Source organism: Eubalaena glacialis, chromosome 3 (assembly GCF_028564815.1).
Source record: "Eubalaena glacialis isolate mEubGla1 chromosome 3, mEubGla1.1.hap2.+ XY, whole genome shotgun sequence".
In the NCBI taxonomy this organism is placed as follows: Eukaryota; Metazoa; Chordata; class Mammalia; order Artiodactyla; family Balaenidae; genus Eubalaena; species Eubalaena glacialis.
Window position 1 is genome coordinate 19,151,842 of NC_083718.1, and position 16,314 is coordinate 19,168,155.

Sequence of the window (16,314 nt, forward strand, 5' to 3'; positions counted from 1 at the left end):
CCATAGATTGCGGGGTGGCACTCCCGCTCACATCTGGCTCGCTGAGGCATTTGCTAGCCAAACCATCACAGTATGCGGTAAGATTCCTCTCATGTGTGAATCTTAAAAGTTCCAAGAAAACAGCTTGGTCTGGTTCCAGAGAATCTTTTTTTTTTTTTTTAATTTATTTTTATTTTTGGCTGTGTTGGGTCTTCGTTTCTGTGCGAGGGCTTTCTCTAGTTGCGGCGAGCGGGGGCCACTCTTCATCGCGGTGCGCGGGCCTCTCACTGTCGCGGCCTCTCCCGCTGCGCAGCACAGGCTCCAGACGCGCAGGCTCAGTAGTTGTGGCTCACGGGCCTAGTTGCTCCACGGCATGTGGGATCTTCCCAGACCAGGGCTTGAACCCGTGTCCCCTGCATTGGCAGGCAGATTCTCAACCACTGCACCACCAGGGAAGCCCCCAGAGCATCTTTTAGGGACTGAATTGAACCCTCTGAACAAAACTAGGATCCCCAAGCCAGTGAACTAAACACCAGACTGATGCTGTGGGCAACGGATCCTTCCTGAAGGGGCCTGTCGAAGGGGCCACTGTGCTCACGTGCAGTCTTTTTTAAACCAAGAGCCAACAAATACCTTACATCCCTGAGTAAGTCATCCTTAAGGAATACAGCATGTGTGTGTGTGTGTGTGTATGTACACACATATATGAACGGTAGTCATACAGCCACTCTCAAGAGCATACAGACGAATTCTTCAACAGTGGAGATTTTTCAGGATTAAGGGCCTATAATGGCTGGATTCCTGTGTCCAAATATTTATTAAGATATTTGTAATAAGAACATTTCAAAGTTTTGAGCAAACGCTAGCACTGTGAATCACTGACCTCAAATATAATCCCCAGTATCCATGGACTGGAACATTATTTAAGACTATTTGTACAACGGCTATTAGATAAAGGTAGATCAAACTCACTACTCATATGAATCCACTTCCATTATAAATTTCTAATTTGAAGGACAGCAAAAATACGCAGCAGTGGCCGCATGTTATCCTCCTGTCCACAGTCCAAAGTTGAAGACATCTTGGCAAACTTAGTTTCAACATACTATCTGATAATCTGGAAAGGTAAATTAAAATTGGCCATAGTTCATGACCAGTTTCCTTATTAATATACTATTCTCTTTCCATTTTTCTTATCTCCCGATACGTCATCAAAATGGTTAAAGGCAAAGTTCAACCCTACAGTTAATAAGGTACTATATAAAGTGCAAAATTAACAACTATACATCTAGTTAAGGGAGATTCACTTACCCTTCGGCATAACCTATCCTTTGGTGCTTTTCCAACCTGAGACAAGAGGACGCAAGATGCTGTATTTAATTAATAATTTAAATCAAAAGGCATTACTATGGTACAGGAAGTAAAAAGTTACCAAATTTTAAAAATGTAAATGCAGCTGTAAACAAAGGCAGTACTAATTTCATCAATTAAACATTGGTTCTACTCATTTATAACAAAAAGCAACTAATTTTGTGGTGGAACTTAAAAATATATTACGAAAAATACACTGGGCTCACAAATCATCCTTTTCAAAAATACTTATTTTTGAACTATTAAATAAGAAAAACTCCAAAAATCTGGTTCCCACTTTGCATAATCAAATCACTGTACTACCTTAAAACCTAGAACCAAACTCAAGGCTATGAATAAGGAGCAGCTAAGAATTCTGCTAGTTGATGAAGATACACAATACAAAACTTTAAATGGTCAGAAAGAAGGAAAAACAATCAAAAGCAGACAGAAGTTATATTCCTGGCTCAGAAAATCAGCTGGTGTCCTTATTCAGTAAGTAATTAGTAAGATTCAACTGTATACTTTATACAGGGTAATAAGTGGGGGAGATAAAGGTTCTGCCCTTCAGGAACATTACTTGATAAGACAATTCACAGCAAACAGTGAAAATGAAAAGGACAAAAGACTCTTCGCCTCATTACCTCTCACTGCGATTACTGCAATGGCCTTCAACCCCAATTTCAACATACTTCACTCTGTTGCCAGAATCGTTTTTTAAAGATGCAAATCTGAACATATCATTCCTCTGCTTAAAACTGCCCCAATGTCTTCAAGACAAAATAACAGCTACCGTTTACTGCGCCCTCACCAGTGGTGCCAGGCGCTATGCTAAGTAGTTTACACATGTTAGAAAACCCCAGATCCATAGCCCACACAGGAAGTTCTCCACAGTTGGCTTCCTGCTCCTGTCTATAGCCTGTACTTCAACCAATCAAAGCTACTTACAGCTCTCTGAATCCAACATGCTGTCTCCCATCTCCAGGACTTTTTGCTGGAAACATTTTCCCCTCACCCACTTTTTACTGATTCATATATACTCATCTTCCAAAATTCAGCCCAGGAGCCTTCCCTCGTCATTTACTTCCTCTTCTGAGTCCCAAGAGCACCCTATTGTCTGTTTAGCATCTTTCTGATTGTGGGTTCTTTGAGGGCAGGGGCTGTGACTTTTATCTCTGCAACCACAGAACCTAGCACAGTCCTTGGCACGTAAGAGATACTTATAATAAATATTTGTTGAATGAATGATCCTAAACTCTCTGCTTCCTGGTTCAGGACTGCTTAAACCCCAACCCGAGTTTTGAGGGTCAGATGGGACAGTGGGTATAGAATGCTGAACATCTGTACACGGTAACACAAACATAGAGAAGGCTTTGTATTATTAGTCTCTCAAGACGGTGGTCAGAGGTGAAATAGAACAATATCATAAAGGCCAGAAGGAGTGCGTTTCAAGAAAGCAGCAGGTAAGTGGTCAAGAAAGATGAGCGCACAGGAAAGAACTTAGATTTAGCTACAAAAAAAGGTTACCAATGATGTCAAAGCACTTTCTAGAGGAGCCATGGCCTATAGGGGGTCTGAGCTGCAGTGCTGTTTTTGGTTTAGGAATGTCTGTCATTGTACATTTCAAAGAACATATTGTCATTATAGTGGTAGTTCTGACATCCACTTAACTGCCGCCAGAGTAACCTACATTCTCACCTGGCCTGTAAAGCACACTGACAAGCGTCCTGGCCACACTGCTTGAGGCCCAAAGGCAACCCTCCAGTACACCAGCAGCTTCTCCCACCGGTTGAGTTATAGGCTTACCTGTTAGGTTCGTTCCCAAATCTACTTATGCTGGTTGTACATCCTGTAATTAAGTAACTGATGAAATACGAACGAGGAAAAAAGGGAGTTCTTTATGTGAATACCGTGTTGACCCCTTTAAAAAGATTTATGGAGGCGAGTAGCTAACTCCTAGGTCTACTGGATTAGATACAGAGGAAACAACTACAAAACTAGGGGATAAATTATAAAAATCTAAAGATTTTGCACTCAGATTGCATTATAGCTTTAAAGAAACAGGATCTAGAAATCACAGGCAATGCTTTATGGGTGAGGTTAATGTAGGAAAACCTAAGTAAAATTGCAATCGACCCTATTTAGAGAAAATATCTTTATCTTGGCGCTACATCCAAAGATTGGCAAGGAATTGTGCATTTATAGGTTTTAATTTAAAATAAAGTGCAAATCCTTGCTTGAATCGACCACGGGTCCTAATCACTTGGGTTAAGAGGCTTTTACAGGACATTACTCTCTTTCAAGGATTTGGGCTCTTCAAGTCATCATCATCAAAATGCCAGCACAGCTGAGCACAAATAAAATGTAATATCAAATAAAAAACAGTCTAACAAGGCCTAATATAAGTAATCTTTCTTATATCAGTCAATTATTAAGGGAGCCAAATAAACAAGAAGTCGGTACAGGAAATTTACAATTACCTTACCTTATCCATCAAGTACGTAGCAGCAGAAAACCTTTTAACTAAAAATGTGTTCCACATCATCAGTGCGATGCCTGAACAACAAGTAAAGTAAAGCAGTGACCAGAATGCTTCTATATTTTCTCTTTCATCATATATAACAAATTGCTGTCTTCCTTAAGCTTATAAAACTTTCTGGGCTATTTATTTAGGTATTATTTCTTATATCTTACAAAATAAAATTAATAAAAACCTTTATCTTTAATAAAAATCAGAACTGGGCCGCGTGAGAGGATATCCAAATGGCCAGTAAGCGTAAGAAAAGACTATGTCATTAGTCATGAGAGAAATAGAGATTAAAACTACACAGAGATAGCATTACACAACCAACAGAAAGGCTAAAATTTTTTTATATGACAACACCAAGTGTTGACGAGGATGTGGAAACAATGAGAATGCTCATACACTGCTGGTGGGATAATAAATTGGTAAAACCACCTGGAAAACTACTTGGCAGTATCTACCTAAGCTAAGTATGTCTACCGTGTGACCCAGCAATTCCACTGCAGAAACAATCACAAAAATATGTAGGAGAGAGTCAAGGACAGCTTTATGCATAACAGCCAAACACTGGAAACAACCCCAATGGAGTTTTCTAATATGTGACCACTAAATAAAGTGATATACAAAAAAAGTATTAAAAAAGCAAAACAAAATACAAAAAAACTGTTTTTAAAAAACCCAACCAAACAAAAAATCTGGGCTTTACATGTCCATATACAATAAACTGTGGCACTGACATTAAACTTCTGTAACAGGTGACAGGCAGTGTAAACATGACATTTCACATGCTGTATTATTACCCACACAGCTGCTTCTGTATCTAGGAGTGAGGTCCTGCAGAGGAAGCCAGGAAGCTTACTCAATGCACAAATTGGGTAAATTTTTTTTGTTTTTAATTGAAGTATAGTTGATTTACAATGTTGTGTTAGTTTCAGGTGTACAGCAAAGTGATTCAGACGTATATATTCCTTTTCAGATTCTTTTTCCTTATAGGTTATTACAAAATATTGAGTATAGTTCCCTGTGCTATATAGTAGGTCCTTGTTGGTTATCTCTTTTATATGTAGCAGTGTGTATATGTTAATCCCGAACTCCTAATTTATCCCTCCCCTGACAAACTGGGTAAAGTTCTAACTTGAAGAAATACTAGCCTGAAGTCAGTAGGTAACTTAATTTTTTCAGTAATGATAGAATATTCTAGAGACAATATTTTCCAAATGAGTCACTTTAAATCATTTTTTTCCCCCTTTGGAAGAAAGTAAGAGCTAAGATATGAATATATAAAATAAATTTTAAGTCCTTATCATGTAAAATGAGACATTTTAGAATTTCTGCAGTTTGACCTCATACCACCTGCAAGAAGGTGTTACAGGAGAGGAAAGAAGTAGCTTCTCTAGAATGTATCACAGAGACATAAAGGTGATACCTCCACTTACCTGGACCCAAACCTAGTCTCACCACTAAGTATTTTATTAACTTCCTATCTTAGTATCTGACTAGCCTAGTACTGAGCTCCTTGATTAATTCTTATAGGGAAACTCATCTATCTATTAAATGGAACCAGCAATCTGGTGACAATTTTTCTACAGTAATTTGTAACCTTTTTTTCAAGGAGACATCAGCAGTCCCCGTGGTACAGCAGCCAATGGAGAATACTCATGTTTATCAAAAGAAGCACAAGGTGGAAGGGATAAATTAGGAATTTGGGATTAGCAGATACAAACTATACTATATATAAAATAGATAAACAACATGGTCCTACTGTATAGCACAGGGAACTATATTCAATATCCTATAATAAACCATAAGGGAAAAGAATATGAAAAAGAACATATATGTGTATAACTGAATCACTCTGCTGTACACCAGAAACTAATACAACATTGTAAATCAACTACACTTCAATAAAAACATTTTTTTAAATTGATGCAGATACTGACACAGACGAGTCATTTTGTAAACAAATGAAATAAACTTAGGTTACTGATAAATACAAAAAAAAAAACGAAGAGGAAGAAGAAGCACAAAGTAGTTTGTAGGGTACAGTATTATTAGGCTTTGGCTATCTAACTTTTTCATCAGGAATTACAGTCCTGAGCAGCCCATTCTTCTCTCCTTATCTACCTGTGAACTACAGAGGGAATCAATAATTCATGCATAACATTCTCCTTACTTACACCGAGCAAGAGTCATCAGTGTGGGAAACTGATTGGTGGGGAGAGAAGGTGATAATTAGTGCCAGCCCCCTCCCCCTTTGGGGACAGCATTTTTTCAAGCAGTTAAAACAGCCAGTACTTTGCATATAGCAATACACAGTAATGTGTTAGGTGGTAGGACTGTCAAAGAAAATTTTAACAGGATGTGAATTTAAGAGACTTGGCTCTTTGGAATGAAACAGTTACGTTTTTTAACACCTGTTTACTTACCATTCTGAACATGTGCATTAAGAATGTGCTCCAAGTGTTCTATTGACCTAACAAAAAAAAGTGCTTCCTTACATAGAGGGAGCAAAAAGAGAAAAAAAAGATATTATTTAATAGGTGTTTCAAATACAAACGGAGACTTCTTACGTACATTTCCACATAAAGTTACCCAAGAATGTTATACTAAGAACACAGAATTATTAGGGAAGAAGTAATTTTGCATAAGATAATGGTCGCTCTTAAATTTACATCATCTATATAATGATTGATTCTTAGGACATCTGGATTCAAAATTTACTGTGGTTTGTACATCATAGCAGTATTCTCTCCAATAAATACTTGAATTTCACACAGATATGAAAACAATAGGTTTACTTTCTTTGCAAATATCATTCATTCATTCTTCAACAAATGTTTATTGAGCAACTACTATGCACCCGTCTGCTGGAGGCACCAGAGATACCGTCATGAACAGAACAGACCCAAATCCTTGCCCTCCCTGAGGTTATGCTCTAGTGAGGGCGCTAGATAATAAATACGATAAGCAAATTACATAGGATGTTAGTAATAAGTGCCAAAGAGAAAACATTAAAGCAGTGAAGGGAAACAGGAAATAGCAGAGGGGATGTTGGAAATTCAACTATTTTTAATCAAGGTAGTTTACATATGAAAACGCAAATATGGTATGTAAAACTGATGAAATTATCTGAATGTCTGCTAAATAAATTTGTGGCCTGTACAATATTAAACACATCACCTTTGCTAATGTGTGTCAGAAGTTCCCCAAAAGTAATTTCGACTGTTTTGAGCCTAATAAGGCTGTGTGTGTAAAATGGTGGAATTGGGATAGGGGCTGTTGAATGGGACAAGGAGATAAATATTTAACAGGAAAAGAACAAGAAAAATGACCACTAAACAAACATTTTAAACTGACCACTTATTTTAAATGTAAACAATTATAATAATCGATACCGATATGCTAATCAAAACATCAGGCACTACGCGTGCATTTTCTTTGTAAGTTGCTACAACCCTTTGAGATACTACTGTTATGGTCCTCATCTACTTAAGGAGAACACTGAGAACAAAGGGCTCAGAAATGTTCCCAAAGGTCACACAGCCAGTAGTGACGGGGCTCAACTCTGCTCCGTCTGGGCCCACTATGCGAACTGCCTCTCGTTTAGAAATGAATGCTGTAACACAGAGGTTTTTTGGTTAAATATCACTTTGTTAGACCTGAATCTGGAATTAATTCATTCAGATTTTAGAAATTACTATGTCTCTGTTCTGGTCCTAACGTTCTTTTCTCATGTGGGAAAAGTATCCTGTTTAGCAGGAGCCTAAATACGTTCACCATTCAGGCTGCAGGGCAGTCAACTGAAGACGGCGATGGGAGGCATATCAAGAGGCCCCCTACCCTAAAAATCATCTTTTGGTCAAAGTTTAATTGATCAAAGACGATTACTTTGTTTGAAGCACTTACTTTTAAAATGTCTTCCTTTAATATGAAAGTGATTACATGTTCAAGACAACATTTTTCTTAGAGGAAGGAAAACTATTGTTATCATTAATGTATTAGTGTGAATTAGTTCATCAATGAGATTTTTCTTCAAAAGTACAACCTGATATAAGGACAATAAAGGAAAGAATTTTGATTTGAGAAGGTTAATTTACCAGAGTACTGACTAAGGAAGCCTATGTGAACGACTGTACAGCAAAGAGAAATACATGTCATATGTTTTCACATCTTATTTTATCCTGGTGTCAACCCTGAAGGATTGGCACCATCATTAAAAAAGGGTGCGAGGAGAAAAACCAGCTTCAGAGATTCAGTGACTGGGCCAAACCCAGACACCTGTCTGGAGTCATCAAGTCCAGGCCTCCAGCCTCCAGGCCTCGGGCCTCTCCCCACGCCGCTTCCAGACTGAGAATGCCTGGGAGCGAGGGCGGCTGCTGGAAGGGGCAGAGAGTGATGCCCCAGCAGAGAGTCAGGTTGGCATCAGAATCTTCACTCTGGCTTTTATCATGATGACTACAATACGAAGAACTGTCTATAGGTAGATGCTATCTCACACAGAAATTCCAAAGGAAATAAAAAATACACTCATCACAATTTAACCAGGAGTAGGGCAAAACACACAGGCGTTAGAGAAACTTAGGCTTGAATCCTGGCCCGACTCAGGCAAGGAACCTGACTTCTCCGAGCCAGTTTTCTCTTCTCTAGAGTGGGGATAATGATGACACCCACACTTCATAGGTTTACGGTGAGGATTTTGAGAGAGAATGTATGAAAAAGGCCTGGCACAGCTCCTGGTATGGAGACATTCCAAAGGGGAAAAAGCCAGTGTTTATAAGTGACTGAAGGAAACAGTCCCACGTATGTACAGCATGAACACAAAACAGAACCAACACTAAAGTGGTGACGAGAGTCGTACCTCCGGATCTTTATTCCACTGAACAACGTACTCCCAGCAGCAATGTGCGTGCAGCACGTCCAGCTCGAGGCTACAAGGAAACTGCTTGTAGGCCAAGTGCAGCAGGTCTGAAAGTCAGAGGAGAGCGATGTATTACTCCTGCCTGAAGGAAAGCTCCGCCCGCCTTCTCTATGTCAGATTTCACGTTACGGCTTACCTGGGATGGCTCCCAAGTCCTTCTCCACCTCTGACACCTCAGATAAACCTCTGTTAATACCTTCTTTGGGTTCATCTGAGTTTTCTGCATCTCTTTCTTTATTAGCCAGTTTTAATACTTCAGGGCTGACATCCTGTTTAAATATCCACTTGGCTACACTGTCTGCAATGCCACCTAAAGTTTGGAGACATGAAAGGAAATGAAAATTGGCAACATCTGCCAAAAGGAGCCCGTACAGCACAGGATCTGAATGTCTCCATGAAGATCTAAGTGCCACGTTGTTTTAAGCCTGAAACTGACCCCAAAGCTATGAGATTTATAGGTGTCGCCACCTACCACTCACTGTATGAGGGCAAGTGGGATATTGGATCTCTAAGGGCATCTTTATACTCTTGTAAAAGATTAGCTAAATATTAATGCAGATGCATATATACGTCTGTACACCACATACCTTCAACGTCCACAAGTTCAAAATGCACTTTATTGGACATAGATGGAGACACGAATGCATGTTTAAAATGCTTTCATTTAAATACAAGTGAAAACAGACTGATTAGCATGATACTTGTGTCTAGGTTTCTCAGGGCAAAACACTACTGTTAATAGTCTACTAACTTGCCTATATGGAATTATTTGGGGGCAAAATTTAGCCATAATTAATTAACAACATGATGCGATACCATATTTCCATCATCAATATAGTTCAGAAAGTTATAAATTATAAAAAACATTCAAGATGAAGAGTCCCATTACCTAAAACAAATAGAATCTTCTGTAATAAACCAAAACTTTTCCTCTCAGTCTTTCTTCCTATTTTGATTCAAATATAAACCTTTTGACAAAAAGAATGTAAAATCATAATTATCAGTGGAAATATTAATAAATGAGAGCAGTATGCCAGGTGATCTGATTTCTTACGTTTGGCTTCTAAATCATTTGATAATTCCCGTTCCAGGATCAAGGTCCTGATCCTATTGCTTGGGTTAATATTAAAATGGTGTTCCTGCATTTTCACCAGGTGGCAGCATGGAGTGTAGTGAGTTTACAATGAAAAATGTTCACAAGCCTTATAAAGAATGAAAAAACGAGTTAACTAAATAAAAACTATAAATACCAGTATTTCTAAACCCAGACATAGAGTCACTCCAGTATCAAATGCCTGACAGAGCGGCTGGTAAGGAGAGGGAGTACGCCACAATAAATTCAAAATTTAAGATGCTCATGATCCTGCAAGATATAAGGAAAGGAACCCAGTGACTCCGGGACAGTAGAAAGTGATGCATCGGAAAAGCAGCATAAAGTTCTGTGGAAGTTAGGAGGAAGAAGAGAGAATCCGCACTTAGCGGATCATGAGAGGTTCCCTGGAGGGAGGCAGCATTCGAGGCGGGCCTTGGAAGGTGAGTAAGATTTAGGACCCATGAGCGGGGAGCAGCTCGGCCTCTCAGACCCAGAGATGGGGAATCACAGATGTTTCACTTGAATTAAAATCTAGCAACAAGCAAGCAAGAGGTGGAAATGAGCTGCATTCCAAGCTGAAGGTGCGTGGGGAGCAGGCTTAAGAGTTTACACTTTGTCCAGCAACTTCTGAACTTCTCAGTCCCAATCTTAGTCCCTGAAACCAGTAAAAATTTTTGACAAGCCCAAAGAACTTTAGCTTATGGGTTATATCTATTGATAATCACGGTATCAGAAATTAAAACTGAGAAAATGTTTAAAAAATTTTATTAATTCATTTTAAAATAAAAATAATAAACCCGTTACATGCTAGTATTTTATGAAAATAATTGTATTTGCCAAAGCAAAACAAGATATTTAGTGAGAAGAGTGGCACTACACTTTTGCAAATCTCTTTGATGTCTAGCTTGGATCTGGACTGCCCAATCAGCTTCGACATTCTATCCACTGTGATCTGATGTTTTGGTTGAGGTGTATGAGGAAGATCTGGCCTCACATAGATATGAAGCTGGAAAAAAAGAGGACCGTGACCACTCTTTGAGAACCGCGGCTTATGTTCTAAGGCGAGGGGAAGTAGCTGGTGGTGGTTCCTGAGCAAGGAATTGACAGGATCAGACTTGGAGGAGATTAACTGAGAAGAAGTATGTGGTGGGTTATTTATTTTTAAAATCTGAGTGTATTTCTCTTTCCTTAGTCTTTCAGTCATTTCTATAAAAAGCAAACCCCAAAAAAGCCCATACCATAAAAAAAAAGGTATATGGATACAGATGCTCAAATAAGCTTCAGGTTACCTTTTCCTCCTTCTAACAGCTTTTTAACAGAAAGCTTCGGGAGCGGCTCAGCCTGCAGCGACGATGCTTTGGAGGTTGGGGCATTCACTTTGCTGTGAAGCAGAGTCTGAAGTAGGAGACAGTCCTCCAGCTGTTTCAGCAGAAGTTTCCAGTACTCAGTGTCAAGGGAAAGGGCCTCCCAGGAATCAGTGAGGGCCTCCGAATCAGTACCCGAAACTGTTTGGGAAAACTAACAGAAAATGCACAGGTGATACTCTGGCCAAGATTCTGGATCTACATTAACTTGAATGAGCTTTTAACTTGAAAGCTGATGCGTAGTCAGGATACATCACAAAGCAATACACAGATGCTGTTTCACAAATATTACTACTTGGCTGGATGGAACATGAGGGTCAGGAGTAGACTGGAGATTTGGGGGCAACGATGATGGAGTCGGGGCATTTATGAAGAGAACAGCAGTGAGGCCCCCGATTCAGCTAACATGCACTGCGAAGGTTTCAGGGCCATCCCTGCAAGAGCCACAGCTTTTTCTGTCAGTACCAGGATACTGACAGTTCCTCAGAATGTACTCGCCAACCTAAAAAATGTGTCTTAAATTTCTCTCTCTCCATTATTATAAACATCTTAAGCCAGTCATATTAAATTTAGCCCATAAACTACTGAGACTGACAATGTTGAGTGAATCTCTACAGACCTGTTTAAGTATCTCATCTAATTTAATGCAACATCCCCCTAGAAAAAATTATTTGATTTACCATGAGATATAAGGGATGTTAAGTCTTTTTCTTTTCTTAAATACATTTCAGTTTTCAAGAGATGGGAAAAAGCCACAAAGCAGAAGGTCAACAGGAAACTTCCATTTGAGTCATTCAACACTCTATGCCAAAACCACCTTTGTTTATAAAAGGGGGGTATAAATACAATTTAGGACTTCAGAGTCGAAAGAAATCTGAGAAATGATGCCGTCTAACCCTGATCCTTTTGGATGAGAAAACTGAACCAGGACTTGCCTTTTAAAGGCACTCACCACAGATCACCAGCTGATGGCGGAGACCAGATCTCTGCCCTCCGAATCCAGTGCTTTTCCCCTTACGCCATGTGGAGACTAAGTTCAAGTACACATGTCATCGGAATAAACAAATTAAGGACAGCACCCTTCACCCCCCAGAGAGACAGAAAAGATCCTGCTGGACACACATTTCAAATCCTAGATGTTCCACAACACTGAAGACGATGCAGCCCAGAAGGGGAAAGCGGCCCGGGAGCCGGCTGGAGAGGTGCCCCTGACCTACAGAGCCGCCCTCTGCCCACTCACTTTCTTCTCGATCAAGTTGTTGGACAGCTGGGCGGCGACAGCGTGCCCGACGTGCGCGGAAAGCAGAGCAGCCCCGTTGTTCTCAGACTGAATACAGGCCGTGCGCATCTGCTGCCACCAAGGGGACACTGACTGGGAATCCCAGGTCTCTTCGCCGGCCACTGCAGGCAAAAGGGGAGAGTTGAAAAGAAGAAACTCTTAGCTGGGAGACTTTTTTTTTTATTGGTCCAAACTTCGACATTAAACATAATGTTAAAACTAAATTCCCCAATGATGCATCTATATATTTCTCAATGAATTGGAAAATAAATCTACAATTTATTTTATTCAGAACACTTACAGTCCATTTATTTATGCTGTTGGGCATCTTGCTTCTGAATCAACTGTAAAGCTCCGTTTGGAATATTTTCATCATTGCTGAAAACTACCCTTGAATGTTTAATATAACAGACTATTGTTTTCATCATGCCAAATAATAAGAGAAATATTACCTCCACAAAAGACCATTTGATTCACCTCACTGAGATGAGAAAACGCACTGTTCATATCATTTTTGATGATGATGCAAAATATAATTTTCATAAAGCACACTTTGAATGCATTAAGAGCATTCTATGACTACACAGAAGAGTCTCTCTAGTGAAATGTTTTGGACCCTCTGGACTCCTTCTGTTAAGAGAGAGTATCCTCCCTCCCGTTTCCGTAGAATTTCAACACTGAACTTTGTTTCCGGGAGTGGGGCCCACGCGCCCGACGAGCTGGACCTCGGCGTCCATAGCGCTCACCTTTCATCTTGCTCAGGAGGTACAGCATCGTATGGAGACAGCAGACAGACTGCGGGTTGTCCAAAATATCTTTTTCCTTAGAAAGCCAAACACTCAGGAGCAGAGACTGAAATCAGATTTTAAATCTTTTTCAGTCTAAAAAAATATTTACCATAACAAAATCTTGTACTTTTCTAGAGAGCACACATGTACACATGAGCGATTCAGTCTCTCTGGCTGAGAGGGACGTGCTTGCTTGTTACATGATGTAGCGTGAGGGGTGGAACAGGCAGCTTGTCTAACTTAAGAGATTATCATTTGTTGGGGATCTAAATCCCATTTCCACCACTTCTTTAGGCCTCTTGGGACAGAGGCCATACTGGTTTTATTTTTGCATTTCCCTAATGGCTAATGGTGTTGAACATCTTTCAGGTGATTGATTATTTGCCATTTGTATGTATATGTTTTGGTAATGTGTCTGTTCAAATCCTTTGCTCATTTTTAAACTGTACTCTTGTCTTATTACTGAGTTGTACAGATTCTTTGTACAATGTGGACACAATTCATTTATCAGATCTGTTTTGAAAAAGAGTCTTGCCATTTCAGTTTCTTAACTGTCTTTTAAAAAACAGAAGTTCTGAATTTTCATGAAGCACAGTTTATCAATATTTTTCTTTTACAGTTCATGCTTTTTGTACCCTAAGAAACCTTTGCCTAAACCAAGCTTTCTCTGGTGTTTTCTTCTATAAGCTTTGTTAGTTTTACCTCATATTTATGTTCCATTTTGACTTAAATTTTATATATGGCTTGAGGTAAAGGTGTGAGGCTTGTTTTTTCCAGGTGTTTCTCTAACCCCGATTTAATGTAGACAACAAATTTAAATGAAATTGATTAAACACAACGGAAAATTAGTATTCTGTGTTCATCTATTTAAGCATCACAATTTTGAGTGATAGGTAATACTTGTCTCCTTTCTTTTTAACTTTTTATTTTGAAATAGTTATAGATTCACTGGTGGCACAAAGAAATGCACACGGAGGTCCCGTGCGCCCTTCCCACAGTCTCCCCTAATGTTAACACAAAGCCAAGAAACTGCCATTTGTAAAATCCATAAAGCTGATGCACGTTTCACCAGTAATACAGGCACTCGTTTTGCATCATGCAATTTTATCACGTGTAGCACTGCATACATAACCATCACCACGATCAAGACACTCGACTCCACCATTGGCACAAGACTCCCTCCTATTAACTCTTTATAGCCACACCCGTCTCCTCCCCTACACTCATCCCTAACCCTTGGCAACCACTAAGCTGTCCTCTCTCTATACAACTGTGTTATTTTATAAAGGTTATGAAAATAAAATCATGTAGTATGTATCTTTGTAAGATGGGCTTTTTTCTATCTGCGTGTTTTCCTTGTTTATTCAAGCTACTGCTTGTAGCAAGAGTTTATTCCTTTCTGTTGCTGAGGAGTGCTCCACGGTAAGGATGCGCCATGGTTTTTTTATCCATTCACCCACCGAAGGGCACTGAGTAGTTTTCAGTGTTTGGCTATGATGAATAAAGCAGCTTATGGACATCCATGTGCAACCATGTGTATCTTTAACTGCTTTCCTTCCTGACACATACACTGCACAGTGAGGTAGAACAGAATCCATTTTTAAAGGACTTAACATGTTCAACTGAAACAATACGTTAACACAGTCAACAAGTTCATAGAGGTGGAATGCCCAAATCCTGGCCAAAATTTAAGATGTGTGTGGGGCTGTGACAGAGTGTGTGTATGTGTACATGTGGGAGGTGGTAAAGGGCAGGACGGTGATGGTGGGGTAACTCCCTTGCCCTTTTCAGAAAGGGTGAAAATTTAGTGTTGCAGTTTTTCCACTGGAGGATTCTTTTATTTGCATTTGTTATAGCACAGAGATTAAATCCTAATATATAGTCAAAGTCTGGGAATGTCTGATAATTCTATAATGCGTTAAGGGAACTTTCCTTTGTTCTCCAGATAAGATCTCTTTAGTTCCAATATGAACATTTTTACTGATGATCACAATCCATTGTAAATGTGCGCACACATGACAGATTCTAAATTTATTCTAGGCCAGCCACGGAATATGCTGGTTATAATTCACAGAGAATGAGAAAAGTAAGGTAATATTATTCAATTAAATACGGTGATTATAAATTTCCTTGATCATTTTTAGAAAGTTTTCATGTATGTTCTATGATATGCTTTAGACAATGGTAAAAAAAAAAAAGAGACTGACACGTCTGGGTGACAGTAGCAAGGAAGAAGAGCATCCAGAAACAAGAAACCTTACCAACAACAGCTGGGGGCTAAGTCCAGCTGACTCCAGAGTGTGACACATATCCTCCGTGGAGCTTTCTCCACATAAACACTTCCAAAAAAAGAAACTGCCTGGTAAAACAGAAACAAGACACGTCAGTCAATGACCACTTACCATCTGGACTCACAATCTTCCTGAATTGCAACCTAGATCCCCAGAGGAGCAAAACAACACGAGAGGAGAGAAATCAGTGGTTTAACTGGCTTAAGTGATTAAAGCAGAAGACAAATCATTACATGTCTGACACTGTCTCCTAAGCGTACTTACTAATTCAGTACAACTTTTACGACATAGTGCCTACCTGTCCAGAGGATCTTCTGTTGACTGTAAAACACACATTAAATTCTTTGGTTAATTAATTTCAAAACAAACTCAATCTTGGAGATGCTATAAGCTCCTCCCAGGCTTTCATCTAGAACAGGGAGGATTCAAAGAGCAATTTCTCCTTCTACTCACCTAAAGCCACACAGTCCTCTTCACTTATCTTCTTTATGTTGATCACATCTTTCTCATATTCTAAATATTCCAGAAATGTTTTGACAGGCAACACACCATCCTTATCATCAGAAAATCGGACAGCAGTCCTGCTGTTCTCTTGTTTATACTTCTCTAATAACGCCTGGAGCTTAAGGAGTTCTTTTTCATCAAGCCTTAGTAACACAGCCAAGTCCTTAAATACAGGGGAAAAAAAAAAGTTCTGAATAGACCATGTCTCTTTCTATGACTCTTCC

General features: G+C 39.4%; 1 protein-coding gene across 2 annotated transcripts in view; it reads right to left on the reverse strand.

The window, feature by feature from the left end:
- Window positions 1–16,314, reverse strand: part of RAB3GAP2 (RAB3 GTPase activating non-catalytic protein subunit 2) — a 91,690-nt gene that overhangs the window by 8,324 nt on the left and 67,052 nt on the right. For both annotated transcript variants that reach the window (XM_061187308.1, XM_061187309.1), the window contains 10 exons: window positions 16,040–16,253; window positions 15,557–15,654; window positions 13,254–13,359; window positions 12,469–12,629; window positions 11,154–11,382; window positions 8,908–9,081; window positions 8,712–8,818; window positions 6,280–6,346; window positions 3,815–3,885; window positions 1,291–1,326 (listed from right to left, as the gene is read on the reverse strand). In XM_061187308.1, coding sequence (XP_061043291.1) covers window positions 1,291–1,326; window positions 3,815–3,885; window positions 6,280–6,346; window positions 8,712–8,818; window positions 8,908–9,081; window positions 11,154–11,382; window positions 12,469–12,629; window positions 13,254–13,359; window positions 15,557–15,654; window positions 16,040–16,253 — 1,263 coding nt within the window. The remainder of the gene's footprint in view (window positions 1–1,290; window positions 1,327–3,814; window positions 3,886–6,279; window positions 6,347–8,711; window positions 8,819–8,907; window positions 9,082–11,153; window positions 11,383–12,468; window positions 12,630–13,253; window positions 13,360–15,556; window positions 15,655–16,039; window positions 16,254–16,314) is intronic.